Source organism: Pecten maximus, chromosome 15 (genome assembly GCF_902652985.1).
Source record: "Pecten maximus chromosome 15, xPecMax1.1, whole genome shotgun sequence".
Lineage (NCBI taxonomy): Eukaryota > Metazoa > Mollusca > Bivalvia > Pectinida > Pectinidae > Pecten > Pecten maximus.
In genome coordinates this window covers 19071083-19091124 of record NC_047029.1, presented here as the reverse complement: position 1 = coordinate 19091124, position 20042 = coordinate 19071083, and the positions used below count along the sequence as shown (strand labels likewise).

At 33.9% G+C, this 20042-nt stretch overlaps 1 protein-coding gene across 1 annotated transcript in view; it reads right to left on the bottom strand.

Annotated features, from left to right (window-relative positions):
* LOC117343094 (pneumococcal serine-rich repeat protein-like) overlaps nucleotides 1-20042 on the bottom strand; it is a 132481-nt gene that overhangs the window by 5271 nt on the left and 107168 nt on the right. Inside the window, exons 104-124 of the mRNA XM_033905392.1 lie at nucleotides 18753-18785; nucleotides 17882-18147; nucleotides 17377-17533; nucleotides 16648-16880; nucleotides 16084-16237; nucleotides 13296-13370; nucleotides 12680-12715; nucleotides 11879-12144; nucleotides 11438-11591; nucleotides 10756-10991; nucleotides 9500-9656; nucleotides 8413-8481; nucleotides 7871-7948; nucleotides 7303-7470; nucleotides 5993-6025; nucleotides 5380-5554; nucleotides 4622-4674; nucleotides 3967-4125; nucleotides 2675-2815; nucleotides 2054-2300; nucleotides 689-732 (exon numbers count right to left, since the gene is read on the bottom strand). Coding sequence (XP_033761283.1) covers nucleotides 689-732; nucleotides 2054-2300; nucleotides 2675-2815; nucleotides 3967-4125; nucleotides 4622-4674; nucleotides 5380-5554; nucleotides 5993-6025; nucleotides 7303-7470; nucleotides 7871-7948; nucleotides 8413-8481; nucleotides 9500-9656; nucleotides 10756-10991; nucleotides 11438-11591; nucleotides 11879-12144; nucleotides 12680-12715; nucleotides 13296-13370; nucleotides 16084-16237; nucleotides 16648-16880; nucleotides 17377-17533; nucleotides 17882-18147; nucleotides 18753-18785 — 2934 coding nt within the window. The remainder of the gene's footprint in view (nucleotides 1-688; nucleotides 733-2053; nucleotides 2301-2674; nucleotides 2816-3966; nucleotides 4126-4621; nucleotides 4675-5379; nucleotides 5555-5992; nucleotides 6026-7302; nucleotides 7471-7870; nucleotides 7949-8412; nucleotides 8482-9499; nucleotides 9657-10755; nucleotides 10992-11437; nucleotides 11592-11878; nucleotides 12145-12679; nucleotides 12716-13295; nucleotides 13371-16083; nucleotides 16238-16647; nucleotides 16881-17376; nucleotides 17534-17881; nucleotides 18148-18752; nucleotides 18786-20042) is intronic.

Here is a 20042-nt window from a genome sequence, read left to right as displayed (position 1 = left end):
CAAAAGTGGTCAAGTGTGTCATTTGACCCTTTAACCTTGAGCGATAATTACAGTAATTTAACTGTTTCCACATCTGCTCATCACAGTTTATCATCATAAGAAACTGTATATAGATTGTGTAAGGGTCAAATAAAATGACGTTTGGACAATATACGTCTGGTCAATTTTAGAGTAACAGACACATAATAGTATTGCGGCGTGTGATTATGTGCAATATAAAGATTAGCAGATTTTCATCTTCAGGATTCCCCTAAATGAAGCATTTTTGAAAGTATATCCCCAGTTTTGTATTACAGCGAAATATTTCTGGTTAAGTATTCATTTTGCTGTTTTGTTATTTGTGAGCATAAAAATATACATATCATTTGGTGCATATGGTTTTTTAATCGATTAATTTATTTATGCATTCATTTCTTTATTACCTTTACTCCTAGTTGAACATTATAAGTATTATTTCATTTCCGATTTTTTGCGACAAAATCAAATAATTGGTATTTGTAACACATGCTATTGGCGATGCAAATTGCTATTTTAAATAACATTGCTGTAGCATTATCGTTATAACCTACCATTAAGAATTAAAAGGATAAACAAAAGCGGAATAAACTGTATGTTACGAAAAAAGAGACGCAAATGCACTGTGTCAAAATGTAAAAACATAGAAAATTCTTATTTATCCTAGACTTACATTCTTCAATGTCTTTGCAAACCATTCCGTCTTTAGTACAGGTACTGAAATAAAAAAAAAATACGCAGACTGAATAATGAACAAAAATGTTCCTATTTCAAGTGGTTACAATACATCATAGTACACGACAACTTAACTACGATCGGTTAATTGCGTTAAAACAGTTTCAAGCTACCCAAAAATTCGGAAAGACTTAGAAACCACATACTATATATCAGCACCTCTCAATACTATTTGTGAGTTAGTTACTGTAAAGGAGCGCAAACTAACTGAAACCGCGTTATACACTTCTTTTTTCCTCCTAGGTCTCGTCAGTAATGTCAAAGGCCTTAAGTAAAAGGAAACTCAATATAGATTAGACTGAATGTCAAAATCTCGATAGGGAGATGCAAAACATTTTATAATTTCATTCGGTTTTTATTTTTTTTAAACCCATGAAGCGCACGCGCACACACACTTATTTTAATAAACTGCAGTCGTTGTCTTTAAAATGATGCATTTCCGACCGCCAACTCATGTTTTCGATCGATGACATTCACAATTTGCCGGGAATGTAGAACTAAATGAAAATAATCAAACAAACCAAACTCTTTATAACAGCAATCACATTTTTAACCTATTGATGCCATTATTAAATGATTCATTTTTTTTTATATTCTGCCTACAGCTTTTCTTTATCATTTTCTGTAGTCGTTATCTAATCACTAAAATTCTGTAAGAAATCTTCTTCCGTTATATAATCATTTTGATTCTTCAATATCTTTTGACACTACAGTCATAATTCAATCATTCAGAATACTTAAATCTATGATACGTCATTATCGTAACTATTCAGACTCCTTTAACCTCCCACATTCGTGAATTTGTTATAATTCGAAAAGTTTACAAAAGTCGTTATTTGATAATTCAATACCTTTATATTTACTATAGACATCATTTAATACAAAATACTTGAGTAGTTGTCTGATAAGATCGATGCTGCTAATTTAATAGCACAAAAATAACTACAGATGTTATACGGTATATCATTCCTGGATATATTTGATTTCTCATACAGGTCCAAAAGCATATGTTATGTTTCATGTCTGAATATGGTCGCTTGTAATTTACTTGTTTCTTGATAAGGGGGAAATTATCTCGAAATCTCGACAATTTACTTGTCTCCTGCCATTAGAACTACATAAACAATTATATATCTACAAATGAATATTCATACCGTTACCATGCTATCTTCAGACCAACGACGCCTTTTCATTTATTGTATTTTCTTTTTGTGGAAAGGCAAATTGGATTCTTCAGTATGTACATATATAAAACACATATCATGAATCCGTTTGAGTCAACCATTATAAACATGAAACCTACCATTCTTTACACAATTCTTCGTATTTCTTCGTCGTGTTTTGAATCATAGGTGTTCCATCATCATCAAAGCACGGGCATTTCTCGAATTCTATACATTGTCCGTTGTGTTCAGTTGTACCATCGGCACATATGCAAGCCATATTGTCACAGTCCTCGCTTTCGTCACACTTTGATGTTCGGTACGCTTTACATGTACTATTGCATGCGTAGTCACAAACCGGTTTAAACTCCTTTCCGTCTTCACAAGCTGCATATGATATGTGTCATTCATTTCTTTATTACCTTTATTGCTAGTTGAACATTATTATCAATATAGAGCAATAAGTAATTAAAAAAGAACATCTTATCGGGTTATATAGTGTTTCATCGAATTTCAGGGAAAATAATGATGTAGTCAATCATCGTTAATGAATATATTTGTTTTACATTTTGGAGGACGTGTATTTACTTTTTTTGATTGCTACATGAGTATGGCTGTCGCACCATCTTACGCATGATGGCGCATGCTAGTTTTATTTAATGTTTGTGCAATATAAAGGAAAATCATTATTGTGCTTATTGTTTGGACGCTTATCTTCTATCACAAATTAATATTTCCAAACATTGAACAATGCTACATACGGCAATTTGTGTTGTTTTTACTGCAAATTCTTTCTTCGCGGCAACTGATATCATTCGATTCACATCGGGTACGTGTCTGCGTGCCAGTGTCACAGTCAGGAGCGTTGCATATTGTCCAAGGTGACCAGGGTTCGGGCGTAGCTAAGATGAACAAAAGCGAATATTAAAATCTTATATAGAAAATGGACAAATAATTGATATATCATGTTTCGTAAACCAAGCTGATGTATGTAAGAGGTATTTGCTACATCGTAATATATCGTAATATGTAATTTTAGCTTCAAATAGCATAATATAATAATACATTTCCAGTGCTTCACAATGTACAGGACATATATAACCTATATCGAGTTGAGAAGTTAGACGCCAATGTGTATAGGACATCAGCATGTGACTAAATAGCACACGGGGCCCTGGTGGCCGAGTGGTTAATGTGTCCCGACACTTTATCACTAGCCCTCAAGCTCTGGGTTGCGAGTTCGCAACCTACATGGGGCAGTTGCCAGGTACTGACCGAAGGCCGGTGGTTTTTCTTCGGGTACTCCGGCTTTCCTCCACCTCCAAATCCTGGCACATCCTTAAATGACCATGGCTGTTAATAGGACGTTAAACAAAATACACCCAACTAAACCAAATAGCACACATTAACAAGTGCGTTTTAACCTTGAATTTGGTTTTGTCTTTCTGGTAACAGATGGTAATTTGTTCTTTACGAGTACGGTAAACCAAGCGTGTTTCTGTTTTAATCTGTTTAATCGAGAAGTAACAAGGAACTGCGCTAATGTCTTGTGTGCAGCTGGGTTAATAAACTAGAGAGCTATCAAAGTGTACACCTGCGTTCCTCACAGCTTGAACTACCGAAATGATTTTGACACAAATCATAAGCTGCTTCAGGACACTGTTTCAGTAAAACTGCAGAAAGCGGATCCATTTCACGGGAGTTCGATTGCGAGTTTGTAATACTCCTGCGCGACTAATCTTCTGTTGTTGGTGTGAACTGTGTCAATGGGTCCTCGAATTGGATACCAGCAGCAACGACAGAAATATTGGTGTCAGAAGTTGAACTCACAACATCAATCTTTAGTCAGATTATGTTAATTTGATCCTGGACAATATCAATGAACTTGTTGGGCAGGGCTTTCTCAAACAGCTTGGTAAGATTATCCTCAATTAGGGCCCATTATGTTTCTTGTGAGTCTAAAAACCCCGTTTTGATACGAACCGCACTATACGATTAAACAACAGTACTAACTCTTCTTACAATCAATTAGAACGCGGCATAAGATACTTACTGGTGGTTACACAATCTCGCACATGACAGGATTCCACTTCTGTTTTCTCCTCTTCACAACTATACATTCCAGGGATCAGCTTCTTAGTCCTACTATGGGTACCAGTACCACATTCTTTGTTACAGTTTGTCCAATCCGACCAAGCAAAATACGAACAAGCTGAAAGAAAAGAAAACTTTGATAGTGAGATAATTGTCTCAAATATATTAATAATTGTAAATAATGATTAGTATATGATAACCCGATGCCAATTTTACATACAGTGGATATATCGTTTATAGCAATGTTTATTGATACATATTAAATTTAGTCCTTTTGTATCGGTGTGTTTTTAAGCATCATTTGAGTAATATATTACGGATAATCTAACAACTAATGATATCATTCTATGTGCTTGTATACTATCACTTTTGATAAACGAATATTTCGCTATGCTTCATTTGTCGATCGACAAGCAATAAAAACATTTTGACCGTCGTTAATTCATAATTTGCATATACTTGAACAATTTCAATGATGTATTGCCATAACTTATTGTATAATATCATTTAATGTTACATAACTCTGATTGTATTAGACTAAATGTATACATTATTATATCTAATTATTGAGGTATCTCATTCATGATTTTTTAGATGTTAATACTAATACTCACAACAAGGTTCAACCCTGTCATTACAGGCCCACTGGCCAACGGCAGCACATGTGCTAAAATAAGATAAAACCATTGTATATTTTTTTAGGATTACACATTAGAAAATCACCGTCATTTCATCCATACGATATGTAGGCATATATACGTGATATTGTCACTTTGTTACATACGGGATATGGACTGTACATATAATAGCGTCTACATGGCTTTGAAACGTGGGATGGAAATGTGGTTTTCAGGATCATGTTTTTTTGTGTCTGTTATTTAATGAATAGACTAGCGTCCGGTATTGAAATTTAAAATTCTGTTCCGGGTTATCATAATTACACCGTTACTCACAAATCACAAACACTCATCCCACGCATATAGCTTGTAGCAAGGATACTTAAATGAGTTGAACATTAAAGTACATACAATTCAACTTCTTAGCAAACGTCCTGGAATCGACAGAGATTATTTCGAGGATATACACTTAACTCTTATTTTTGTATTCTTTGAAATATCTACGATAAAGAACTATATCTCGAAGCCGTATCTATTTAAAACACATACGTTAGAGACATGTAGGCTAATTGAGCATGTAGAAGGTTTTTGTTCGTTTTGTGCGGATCTGAGTTACGACTGTCGGTATTCCTCAAACGAGTTTGTAAATGAGTCCTATTGACACCTTTATTACATAATGCATTTCAATGCGTAAATTATGTAAAAACAACTGAATCCATTACATCAATGGATGTTATATTAGAAAACACTTTTACCAGTTCTGGCAGTAGAAGTGAACGACCTCTCCTTCTTCTATGACATCTTGAGGAGACACCGGTACCTGAACGCCATTTTCGAGATAATATCCAATGGGTTCATTGTTGTCTACGTAGTCTTGATAGCCGATTTGTGATTGTAACGATACTGTATTCACTTCACATTGTCCATGACCTGTTAATATAATGGAGATACATTTATATATACTATTCAAATCCACATACAAGTTGCATCAGGTGTAAAATCGCTGCTTGGGACTGGATACTCAAAAATATATACATTCATACACCTGAAATTATGATGTGTCTTTCCTTTATAGATTATCAAGCATCACTCATCGAGATGTATTCAGAATGTCTAAATGGACAGATCCCGGATTACAAAGATATTTCAAAAGTTATTTTGTGATTGCCAAGCTACATTGATATGCTTGTTATTCAACAAACCTTACATAGGTTTGGATCATACTCAATTGCGTACTTAAGGAAATTGAATAGAAAATATTGTAATATATATCTTCATATAACTTACAATTTCACCAATAATGTGTTCAACAGAACATTACATTGCTGATATGTCATATGAAATGTTCGTATATGTTGATTCACATACCTACAGTAGTTGTGGACATAGTTGTCGAAGTGGCTGCTCAAAATAAAACAAATATTGTAATATTTCGATTATAATAGTTTCTTTTGAATGTAAGACAATAAATACGACTGAAATACACAAATGAATGTTACAAAAATGAAAAGAAATATTCAGATGTAAAAGTGACTTTGTGTGTTTAAATCTGTGTTTACTGTTGTTTTTAATTAGGTACATAAGTTTTGTGAATGATATTGACAGTCGAAGTGACAACCAAAATCCCAATAGCCACGAACAGGAGCGAAACTTAGGTCAGCGTTACCTCGGCGACATGAACGAAACGCAACGAGTCATCGTTAAAATGATATCTTTCGATTTAAATAGCATGCTTGTCTAGAAAACACGAGTAGCAAGAACAAACACCTTGACGTACATGTGACATACACACACATGCATATTATAAATTTCATATAATATCAACAGAAATATTATTTACCATTTCTGTTATATATAAAGATCAGCAAGAGAATGCTAAACGCAAAAGTTAATAGCAACACTAAGCGAGATAAACATCATATTAAGCAAAGACAATAACAATAGAATAACACTTAAACACACAGTATGTAAATATGTATAAAAAAAGTAATTTTGTAAATAAAAAGGAAAACAACTATCTGAAGATCATCATCTATGTCACGATAACAATACATAGGTAATTAAACACAAACAACAATAGATGTAAAATAAAGATTGCACATCAGAAATACAAATAATAGCATGATTTAGAGCTACACTACAGGACTACAGAGCACATCATATTATTATATAGAAATAAGACGACAAAATCAAGATACATACAACATATGTAATTAAAACTATTAAAACAAAACAAGGAAAGCATATGTATCGTTTATTTCGCAATATAAACTAGGAAGAGTACAACAAGTCAGTGTTTAATTTCAGCTAAGAATTAGACTGTATAAGCAAGAGGAAAACAAAAACACAAATTAATTTGAAGTATAACGTAAACATAGCATTATTAGCACATAATTCTAAAAACAGAATCTAAAACATTATAGGCACTATGGAAACTAACAACGCAATAAATAGAACGTCAGGTCTTGAACTTGGAAAAATATATAAGAAATAAACGCACATTATACAACAGTACTGAAAAAGACAAAACAAAACGATAAAGCATTAGAAAGAGCAATATATGTCAACACATATAAATACAGATACAAAACAGATTAACGATAGATACCCAAAAACAAATGAAAGATAGTGAAGTAACTAACACATATACATTCAAATATGATATATGCAAAGTATACCAGAAGTCGTCATCTTTGTTGTTGTTGGTGTTATGGTAATGGTTGTTGTTGGTACCGAAAACGTAGATGTGGCTGAGAATGTTGTTGAAGGCGTCGTTACAGACGGAACTGTTGATGTAGCACTGACACTTGTGGTTGGTGTCCCGGTCGAGTATTCACTAGTGACTCCTGAAAAGAGTAAGATATCAACGTCACACACACTACAGTATTGAGAAAGAGACATCATTTTGCATTTACTGGTGTCCATTGCATTGACTGGACGCCGCTTTTGTAATTATAATGTTTGAATTGTGAATTAACTAGTTATATTTGTTGTTTGATTACAACCCAAATCGAGGCAATTTCCATGATTCATCCGGCAGGTTATTGTTTTAAGGAGCTATCAATCGGTAGCAATTTTTTTTCATTAAAAAGAAAGTGCAAGTTTTCCTCTGGTAAGCACTGTCACTTATATATAAACTTGTTATTGGCTTTTGATATTTTGTTATTTCCTTTTATAACAATGAGTTACGTTGTCGCATTCGTCAAGGAAATATGCTACCTTCCGTTAACAACGTGATAATAATACCTGTTGAGACACTGATTGTAGTAGCAGATGTTGTAGTCTCCCCACGTGTTGTAGTCATAACTGTTGGTGTTTCTGTTTCTGAAATAGGAACCACTGATAGTGTCATATTGAAGCATCACATATTATGTCGACTACTAAAACATTTCAACACATCATTCTCAGACTGGTTTTTGAAACTATGGAAGAGTTTTTATTTAAACAATATATAGAGGGAAATATTTTTTTCACTGTTTGTGGAATATACGATGAAATTAAATTAATTATCGTTGGTGTTGCTGTGATTCCATTCACTTCAATATTCATATTGTTATGGCATTACGTTAATACAATAATGTTACCGTTTTGTTAATGTCCTTCATTTACTATATTTGAAGATTTTTTTTATTACAGTGCAAAAAACTCTTTTAAATTCATCGTCTGATTGTATAGATGTTTTAATCAAATATCCAGATGGATTTGTATTTTGTGAATTTAAGGTATTCATGTATTCTACTGATATACTTAATATATGTATTGTTATTGTCTTTATGTTAATCACTTACCTGTTGGTACACTGATCGAAGTAGTTGGTGTTGTAGTCTGAACAGGAGTCGTAGTCACAACTGTAGTCTCTGTTATATAAATAGGGAACTTAATGCTATCACATTGAAGCAACACCAACAATAACGAAGTAGTCAATATGATATGTGTATAGATAAAAGCAATGAACAATGGTTTTAATGTAAACGGGTTCCCATGCTGCATTTGTCCACCGTACATCTTGCCACAATATTGACTATAACAACATTAAAACCACTGTCCGATTTGAAATATTAACATCACCCTACAATTTTCGTCAATTTTAACAACTGAACAAAAAACCGCCTTTTTTTCCTTATCATTTCTTTCATAATTTAATTGCATAGGAATGGCGTTAATCATATACAAAATGCTTTTTAAATTGGTGAAATATAACGAAACTCTTTCCATATGAACAGCGAACATGTGGACAAAGTATAAGTGATGCCGACGGCCGCAATGATTGTTTCCCCGCACCCAATATGTATTATAGTGTTATGGCCTGAGACCCTGGGTGATACAGACACATGGAAACAGACGCCTCTTAGCACTGTGTCAATGGAAAAGTGTTGAACAAATATAAATCAATACATATATATATTCCGTGATATTTGGCGACCAGTCAAATTTAAAACAAATACCACATACCACATGATACATATATGTAATCGTATGGTTTGATCTGAGAAAAACACAGAGGATCATTTAATCGTATAATTTGCATTATTTTTATAACTATCCATATATTACCATCTACCAATCCCTTTTAGTAAACCTTTTGAAAAGTGTCAAATCACTTTCCTTTTCGTTATTTCTTTTACGTGAGCAATGTTTGCTGTGATTATTGGATAATGTCACTGACATTTTCCAATATACTCGAACAAAACTGTTGATGACAAACAGAAGATGTGATGGTGATATGAATTCTGTTTTAAAAACCATTATTCCAAAATTATCAATAACTGTAAATTATCTTCTATTGTTTTGACTTATCTAGAAAAACTTTCATATCTTCTCAGTCTATTATCGGTCAAATGCAAATCCTATGAATTGTAGGTAAATGCTACTCACCCCGGAGTCCAATGCAGCCTTCTATCTCATTAATCTTAAATGTAGGATTATTTTCTCCTGCACCAGGCTTAACAACGATTTCTAAGGTGTCGATACCTTTGATTTTGCCATCAAAATGAAGGGCCATGGTAACCGAATCATTTGAGAATCGGAGTGGCTGAAAGGAGAAAGAGATTCAAACGAACTAATTTTAAATATATCTTAAATTTCTTCCGAGCAGGAGTGGGAGACATTAGGGTGTTTGTGTTTGTGGTGGTGTGTACCTGATAACATCACCATTGAATCAAACCAGAATTGATCATCAACAGACATATGCATTCACGTTATGGCGTGTTATTCGTGTTGATACTTCAAATTTTAAATAGAGAACGGACAAAAGCATTTATGAGTGGAGCTGGATCAAAGCTGGAGATAACGGACGTCAATCCTTGAAAATGATAGAGAACAGACAAATGTACATATTACTAACGCGTTAGAGGGAATATTACTTGAATGTATGAGACTGGCATAAAATGTGCTCAGTCTTTGGAAAAGTACCCTTTAAAACATAACACTAACTGTTAATCTTTGTTTCAAAGTCATACCTTGATTCCGACGAATGCTTATTTGAAAACCGTTTGCCAGGTTAAAATAATATCGGTGAGTTTATGTCCAAATGTCTGTTGCAGCTCAATCATTTAGACTACCACAATTACTATGCTCAACTATTATTGTTTAAAGACAGGGCTATATCATCAATGTGGAATCATCGGAATCAGAATCACTCGGAAGTGATGTTTCTGACTCAAGACTCACTAATTGATAATCTATATCATCTTTGAAAAAAGTACTTTGATTATATATCTTTATAATAATTAAGAGCAGTGTTGTTTTTGTAGAATTCTAAGAATAACAGTAAAATACACTACATACAATATTGTCAAGTTATGCCGCATCTGTTACATTTCGGTAAAATACACATACATAAAATATAAAGCGTCAAGCTAATTGTAGATTTATTCTTGGATCATGGGGGTAGACTAAAATGAGCACATCTTAATTATAGCATTTCAATGAAAATGATTGAGGCATTTCCTGTAAGATTTAGTAGGTTTATGCTCATTTCCTAATGTATATAAAATTTAACATGCAATGTAGATCTGGCGGTGATAACGCATTTCTGATCAGTGTTTTTTTTACTATGGTAGTGTGAATATGTTTGTGTACTGTGCACTGTACTGATTTGACGGTATTTGAAAAACACAAAAAATACTTACAATTTTATTAATCCCGTCTATCACTTCAACGGATGCCCCAGAATATGACACAGATAGGGTGTATAGTGTAGCTCCGTTGAAATTAAATATAAGCGGGATGCTGCCATCAGATGAATATGCAACCGCATTCATATCACCTGTAGTGAATACTGAGTCAACAACGGATCCGTCTCTATCGGTTACCAATACATAGTCTTCGTAGTTTTCGTTTGTTACGGTCGGTGTCAATATACAAGCTGAAAGTAAAAGATATTTCGAAATTACAAGAGGCAGGGTTTAAACAAGAATAAACTATTTCATCAGATTTTTTTTTAAATGCTCTTTTTTTTTTAGTTCAGTTACTAATTAACAGTAATCATCTGAGATCAGTAATATTTCTTTCCGTTTCAAAATATGTGAGATTTGGCATTTTACGGACTTTATGAGGTGTGTCTCATTAAATCTAGATAGTTGTCATTTAAACTAAATTTCAAATGGTAATATAGTTACTTCAGACATGATATATAGTGGTGATTTAGTTACACGAACTCTTAAACCATATATCCGTATATCAACTCCATCTGACTATTTTGCAAGGACATATAATTCAAGCTAATCACCATGCATACTTTAGTTTGATAGCATCACGTTTCTGAGGCCCCTTAACTTGACAAATGCGTGTAAATTGAAAATATGTCCAAACCTGTTGATTCAAAGCATGCTGTTATCTTAACCTCCGATATTTGCATTTTTTCTGTCCCGTTCGATGCTTTTGTGAGCTTTATTTCGAATTCGTGGCCTTCTTCACCATTGAACTCGAATACCACATCGTCGTTATTACCCATCAACAGTTCTGTCTTAAAATGATTTAAAAAGAAGACAATCGAGATTACCATTGGCTACCCACCACGTATTTACACCGATGACTAGATTCACAATTAGATAATGTGATATTCTCTATTCAAATTTACGAACGAAATTTACAAAGTGGTAAATAACTGTTTCATTTTGTTTCTGTGTTTAATATCTAATCAGCATCTATGTTACATTTCGAATGTTTAGATCATTCTATCATATTATTATCAACTGATTAGCGTTTGCTCGATTCTAGTTAAACGTATGGTTAACCGTTAATGTAACATACCTGTGGTTGTCCTACAATGTCTCCGGTTTCAGTTTTAAGTACAACTTCGGCAGAAATTATGTTATTAGCTTTGAAAGAGAGACTGAAAATAGGGTTATTCTTTTCCGAGGTTTCAGCCAATCTTACGATAACAGTCTCAACAGTGTCAGCAGGTAATTCTAATGTCCCTGTCACTGCCTTCTTAGCGTACATGGTTGGCTGATCCAAAATTGCAATATCAATGTTCTGTTCGTTTTTGCCCATTTCAATAGATGTATGAACACAAGCTGAAAAACAGTAAATAAATGGTTATGTATAGTTATGTATATAACTTTTGAATATGTATGGAACCAAAATAATAAAAACTTTACAATTACCTAGTAGATTACCTAATTGGTTCCAAAAAATATTGCATTGGATATAATGAAAATAAAACACGAGCAAGTGTCAGAGTTCATAAATAATTTACACATTCTAGATTACAAAAGTAAAAATAATTCAACGAAGCTCCAGATAAATGTGGGTACAAGAAATGCAAAATATTCATACAATGCATAAAGGGACTTGTTATTTACACATTTGAAAAACTGCAATGCTAGCAATGTTGACATCACGGGAAATGTTAGACAGGTAAAACGTGGGACACATGGATGATGAGAGCAATTCATGTCTACTCGATTGTGATTTATCATTATGTGTTATAATAAAGTAAATCCGTAATCAGTAAGTATTCTATAACTTGAAAGCACTCTTTCAGGAGTTGTATTAAATTTTCATAAGAATTATACCAATGGTGACTTGAGACCCTTCCAATATACTTACGTGTAGTTGTTGTGGGTGGATTCGATGAAGATGTACCTGTTCAAAGAGTCGGTTATTTCCATTAATGCACTTTAGGATAATTAATTCAATTCTACTAACAGTTGTATGGGGAATTTCGAATCACTGTACAATAGAAAATGTGGTAGCTATTTAACGCTAGATATAGTTAAACATAGTCACTAAAAAGGCTTTAGCACCGATATTTCCAAAACTGAAATACTAATGCACTAGTAGTTAGTGTATTTCTTTATTTCTATAACGATGATTGCACCAATCCCTCTGACTGTTAGATTAGTGTTTGCGGTAATGGTGAAGAGAATATTAAGACAACAACGTTCGCGTTTTGCATCTACAGTATAAATAGAATAATGTATAGTTCATTTCAATATATTCTATTGCGAAATGAATGTTACCTACTGTCGATGAGTTAAAGTGATTGCTTTAAATCTTATCAATTTTAACCGATGTTGATTTGATGTTAATAATATTGCCTTTGATTAAAGTAATTGGCATTCCTTCGCGAAACTCACTACGCCGTCTCAGATGCCCACACCCCGTGAAACTTAATTCAAGAGAAACACGGTTTTAAAACACACGAAGGATGACTGTCCCTCACCTGTAGGATACGTGACCGTAGATATAGGAGCTGACGTAGTTTCCACAGAAGTTGTAGTCGTAGCTGTGGTTGTCTCTGTTATAATAAATGAAATTTAATGTAATATATAGAACTAATGCCAAATATACTCATACTGATGCAGACTTTTTTCATATAGGTAGATATATTTTACATGTATGACAAATTTTGTTTGTGCTATCCTTGAATCGCTAAGTATCATATCGGGCTTGGTTCCGATAATTTAACAAGCCAGCAATATTACTCACATAAGAAAAAGACTCATACGGTTTCTGTTGTTTAAGATTGGAATATTTGTTATATTTCAAGTAATATTCTATCTGCCTGTGCCTTCTACTTCCTATTCATTATGTAAGTCACTATAGTGTTTACTTGCTCATCTATGCATTTTATTGAAATCTTCCGGAATACCTAGTATTTTAATCATTGTATTTGTTTCAGGAGTTCCCATGCATATTATATTTAGAACAAATATTTTACCATATTTATAGATATTAACCATAGTTTTGTTATTATGTCGGTATTCGGTGTTTGTTTATTGGTTTAAATATATATACTGAAACGAAAAAGAAACGCAACTTCAAATTGTAGGTTTAATAAAATAATACTTGTGAGCATTATGTTTAAATTTCATATGTAATAGTTAATATTGAATATTGATGTAACATCCTTTAAATGTTTAGAGATTTTTAAGAACAGGTCACTTTGCTAGAAGGTCATGATTGGTAGTACCCTACGTGAATCCAAGTTGAAATGGCAGCAGTTTTGAAACCGTGCCCTAATATCGTGTGTGTCCTCCTCGAACAGTTATCACATCTCTAATTCTTTGTTGCATTGAGTTCATCAGGGCATTGACTTTCCGTATTGGAATGTTATTCCATTCTTGGACGAGTGCATTTGCTAACTGAGGGAGGGTATTTGGGGGGTTACGGCGATTTCGAATTCTTCTGTCTAATTCATCCCACAAATGCTCGATTGGGGACAGGTCGGGGCTATATGGAGGCCAATCTATAGGAACAATGTTCTGTGTCGCAAGAAAGTCTCTACAGACTCTTGCAACGTGTGGTCTCGCGTTATCTTGCTGAAAGGTTAGATGATGCTGCCTAACAAACGGCACAACATGGGGCCTAAGGATCTCATCCCGATAGCGTACGGCCGTTAAATTCCCATTGACTATCACCAAAGGCGTCTTCAAACCATGGGAGATTCCCGCCCAAACCATAACTGATCCACCCCCAAATCGGTCGTGTTCCAAAACACAGGCGTCAGCAAAACGTTCGCCTCGACGCCGGTACACACGTTGACGGCCATCTGCTCGAAATAACGTGAATCGAGATTCATCGGTGAAGAGCATAGACCTCCAACGTCTCATAGGAAAACGTCTGGGCATATGTGCCGTTGCCCATTGCATACGACGTGCTCGACGTTGCGGTGTTAGTGGTAAACCAACGTACTGTCGCCTTGCACGCAAATTAGCCTCACGCAGTCTGTTGATCACTGTTTGGGGATGAATTCGACGGTTATGATTACCAATCGTATTCCTTGCCGTTTCAGCGGCCGTTAATCTCCTGTTACGCAGGTGTGCCAACCTAAGAACCCGGTCTTGACGTCGCGACGTTACGCGTGGACGTCCTGATCTCGGCTGGTCATCGACTCTTCCTGTTGCGTTAAGACGTGAAACTAATCGACTAATAGTCGATTTGTGAACTCTGAATTGTCGAGCGACGTGAAGTTGCGTGTTCCCTGCCAGAAGCATCGCTATAGCACGTCCTCTATCAACCTTTGATAACCGTGGCATAATTGTAAAAGGAATTATTGTTTGCAAAAGTATTGGCGATGATGTGGCTCAATATTAGTGATGAATTGATACTGGTTTGAATGAAAAAAGAACGCATATGTTTGTACAGGCACGGTTTTTGATGTTTTTACCGCGCCGGAAGTGCATAGGTCTCTAGTCACACTTGGGTGATTTTGAAGATTGGTATGGGTGTTAGGCAGGGTGCATGTTTATTTCCGCGATTTTTATACAGATATGTATATTTAATACAAAATTAATCACAATTTACCATGTTGCGTTTCTTTTTCGTTTCAGTATATATATATATATATATATATGGGGCAAAGAAGTAATTCAAACAGTGTGAACAATAAGGCTTGTTAAATTTTCGAGGCAATCCGCCCCTTTATCAAAACACAAAGAATTACAAATACAATCACATAATATATATAAGAAGTATCTCCAGTACTTCTTATATATATTATGTGATTGTATTTGTAATTTTTTGTGTTTTGATAAAGGGGCGGATTGCCTCGAAAATTTAACAAGCCTTATTGTTCACACTGTTTGAATTACTTCTTTGCCCCATATAACCATTACAAGTAATTCGTATCCTCCATACATTCATGTGAGGATCCAGTGTTATCTGGATTATACTGTTCATATTACTTCTTTGACCCATATGTATATATATATATATAAAGCCAAGTTTTATGTCAGCAAGATAATCCTTTGGACAAAAATAGGCCTAGTCTAGTTGATTGTTGCTGCTGATTATACTGTTATTGATGTTATGGTCACCATAGGTATAAATTCATATCAAGCTAATTAATTAATTCTCCAATATATCAGATTACAATGTAATCATTGTTATCAAAATCAGTGCTAAATTATTTTGTATCCCTATCTTATTTTTAGTGAAATCAAATAATTTTATTGAAAGCTGACAAGATATGTAATAATTCATACATACCGGGGTCATATACTACTTACCTATGCCCTCCATACAGCCAATGAACCCGTTGATGCTAAACATAGGTTGATCGCCAGTAGGCGTGATAACAATGGTCAAGGTATCCATTTTTTTGAATATACCATCAAAATGAATATCCATTCCCGTCTTACTGCTCGGATTTAATGTACTATTCTAGAAAATAAAAATAAAGAAATCAGCATGTATTCACCATGGTTTGGTATAAGGATGTCATACAATTAATGTATGAGTTATAAAACCATTTTCATGGCGTTCGCCAAACCTTGACATAAAGAAGTAAAAGAAAGTTAGTCAAAACCAACTATTAACTATTGATCGGATCACATGTACATGTATCATCAAATATTCGCAAATATTCATATTCTGAATCAGCGTTATATACATTATTAGAAAATATATTTCAATACAAGAAGTGGTATTTGCATCAATACTTCTGATAACGTTTCTGATGACTGGTTTTACTACATTCAGAAAAGACATAGCTAATTATGTGTATTATAAAGTGTCTTTCGACTTTAAGACATAAATACTTAACTATGTGGACACAATTTACAATTACTTACATAAATTGTGTAGGACATGTATATTAGTTCAAATGAGACTTCGCTATATGATACAGGCATAGTGAAAAGTGTTGCTCCATTCAAACGTAATGTCAGAGTAATGTTTCCATCATTTCTTGGAAGTCCAGTCAAGTTACCGGAGACAAATATTTGCCCAGCATCATTTCCGTTGAAGTCGGTTACCGATACAAAGTCCTCAGCATTGTCGTTCGTCACGGTTGTTAATTCACAAGCTGAAAGGAACATACAAACCAAATGTTTCATTACCAGCACAAAGTCGGAACAAATGATTAACAGGAATCAAATGTCAAAAAGACAATAAGAAGAAACTAATAGCAGGAAACGCATAAGTTATCATAATTACACATACAACATCGTGAAGACCGGGAAAGAAATTTCAAAGAAATGGTTGCATAACATACATTTATTTGTTTATGCTTTGTTTGTACATTTCACTTTGAGAAAACATTAATAAATAAATAAGGACTTTTTCATCAAATCATATGACCTATATTAATGTTGCGTCTGTATCAATAGATAAAAAAATATTAAAGAACTTTATCTATCGATTTTCATCAATTCTAACCCATCTGCGCCTAGTGCAAAGTAATTGTAGTTTCTTCCATATTGAGATTACATGCGCATGATCTTTTCTTGTTTTTTACTGTGTTACTTTGGATACGTAAACACATCTAGGAATGATGAAACTGATTTAAGAGAAATGATTACCTGTGGATTCGAAACATGCTGTTATTTTCAATTTCGAAATCTCCATTTTCTCTGGTTGGTTCGCTTCCTTGTATAACGTTATACGAAGTTTGCTTCCCTTCACACCATTGAAATTCACTGTGACAGATTCATCTTTGAAACCTTGTAGGTATTGTTTCTGAAAATAAATCATCCTTGCTTGATCATTTGCCTTATACCAAATTTTATTAAAAATATTAGTGCATATTTATGTCTCTGTAAGCAGTTACACATTTGTATATAGCCATTCCTCCGCGGTGAAATTGATTGTTCGTTTGTAAAGGTAGTTCAGTGAAGCAAAATATAAGTTCCAGGTCTTCATGTTGAGAATATAACATGCAAACAGACATAGGACTAGCACGTATTAAACACACCAAGAGCTTGAATAAGTGCATACCACACTGGAATTAAAAGTGACAGTCTTTCGAAACAATCAAATATTTGTTGCTAGACCTTTATCATATGGCTAATCGTATTGATAATATACCTGTTCGCTTCCTGAACGGATTCCCGATGCAGTTTCTAATGCAACTACTGCACGATTAACGTAATCAGTATTGAAAGTAACACTAAACACTGGATTGTTCAATTCTTTGACTTCGATGATATCTGCGATAACTGTCTCTTCTGTACCATCTTCCAGCGTAAGTGTTCCTGTAACTGCTGATCCGGCATATTTTGTGGGTTCCCCGACGACTGTAACCTTAATATTCTGCAGGTTTTCTCTCATTTCAATAGATTTATGAGCACATGCTAAAAAAGACAACATAACAAAAAAAATATATAAATGGCCGAAATGGTTGATTAGAGCAAAGGTACTGTATTCGTCTGGCATAATGCGTATATCACAAACAGTAAAACGTATTGAATATAAGACTTATTTACTTATAAATGCACTGCTACGTGACAAAGGGACAACCAGTGCTACCCCATTCAATAGCTGCACTTCAAAGCGAGATATGTAATCGTTTTGCCCTGATAAATTAAGAATCACGGATATGATATCACCCATTAATTGATCCATTGAATCTGTTGCATTAACTCCGTATCATATTCCCCTATTCGGTGTCACGTCAATAGCTCGCGAACGTACATTGTTCAAGACAGTTAATGTTATGTATACACCAAAAGGTATTACTTGCATTAGACGTATGCGCATACTACCCTGAAACTAGCGAAAGGAAATTTCGACTTGCATACAATCCGCATAGAGATGGTAACTATACTTAAAACGCTTAAGATGTGACAACGTGTTATTGAAAAAATATCTCATTTCAAACAATAGACAAATGAATCGTATTTACAGATCAATGTAAAGATTAACATTGTATGTGTCTAAAAACAAACATTCTACTTACGAGTAGTTGTGGGTGGATTGGTAGGTGGCGTACCTGTTCAAAACAGTGAATGTTCTATATAAGTAGTATTATATAAGTAGCGATGCATTGTCTAAAAATGAATTTAATATTAAGTGGTTATATAAATATTGATACTTTAAAGTTTTATTGATCCGAAGATAAATTATATGGGTTGCAGTAGCGATTTTATACTTAAGTATAACGTACATTGCATGGTGTTTACATGTAAATTCAACAAAATTATTTTGCTGAAGTAGTAAAACGAAATTTTTGAATCTACCGAATAGGACGAATGATGAAATCGTACATATCGATGAATTTAAACTACAAAATAGGATGAATGATAAAATTGTATATATCAGTGACTTTTAAACTACAGAATAGGATGACTAATGAAATCGTACAAATCGGTGACTTTTAAACTAAAAAAAGATGAATAATGAAATCGTACAAATCGGTGACTTTTATACTACAGAATAGGATGACTTTTATAATAAAGAAAGTTCATAATGCGTTAAAAGTCGAACATTAGCCAAAAATATTTTTTTTCGTTATTGTGCAATCTAAATGTAAATGCTAATTTCGGATCATAATATATTTCATATTTCAAATAATGATATGATACATCGATGACAATATATGCTACCATTAAGAAGGTTAATTAAAAAGGTTTGTATGGCAAGTTATCGTTACTTATATCTCGCATTTAAGAATCATTGCTTTGATGAAAATTGGTTTTTCATCAGACACCAATAATCCTGATCTGATTATAGTACCTGGATTGAATGTAATTGTGTTCACGTCGTGTATTTCGTATAGAAAAATCGTATAACCGTTGTAGTTTTTCCAGGTATGGAACTGTCGTTTAGTATTATGACGAAAGACTAATATCCGAGGATCCATGAATGGAAATGAAATATAAGTTCCTTCGAAGTCACTAATGCTTATTATATCTATGGCGTTCCAATGTCCTGTTTGAATATTAAATGTGTTTGCTCAATAAGTCAAGGTTCTGCATCTCGCTGCTATAATTTGGCTAAATCAAAGATTATATTTGCATTTGCATTTGCATATATCAGGGAATGTTGTTAAGCGATGTGTCGAAAGTTCTGATTGGAGAACTTAGTATTGCAATAAACATCGTCAAAAGACGTAATTGGTAGGATAACGAGTGGCTGGTGATGCATCTGTACTTTTGTAATCAGTAAAATAAATATAAAGAGATATAAAGATGCAGACGTCAACACGTATTTGGGTTCCTCCATTGCTGTATTTATGACTTTACATAAC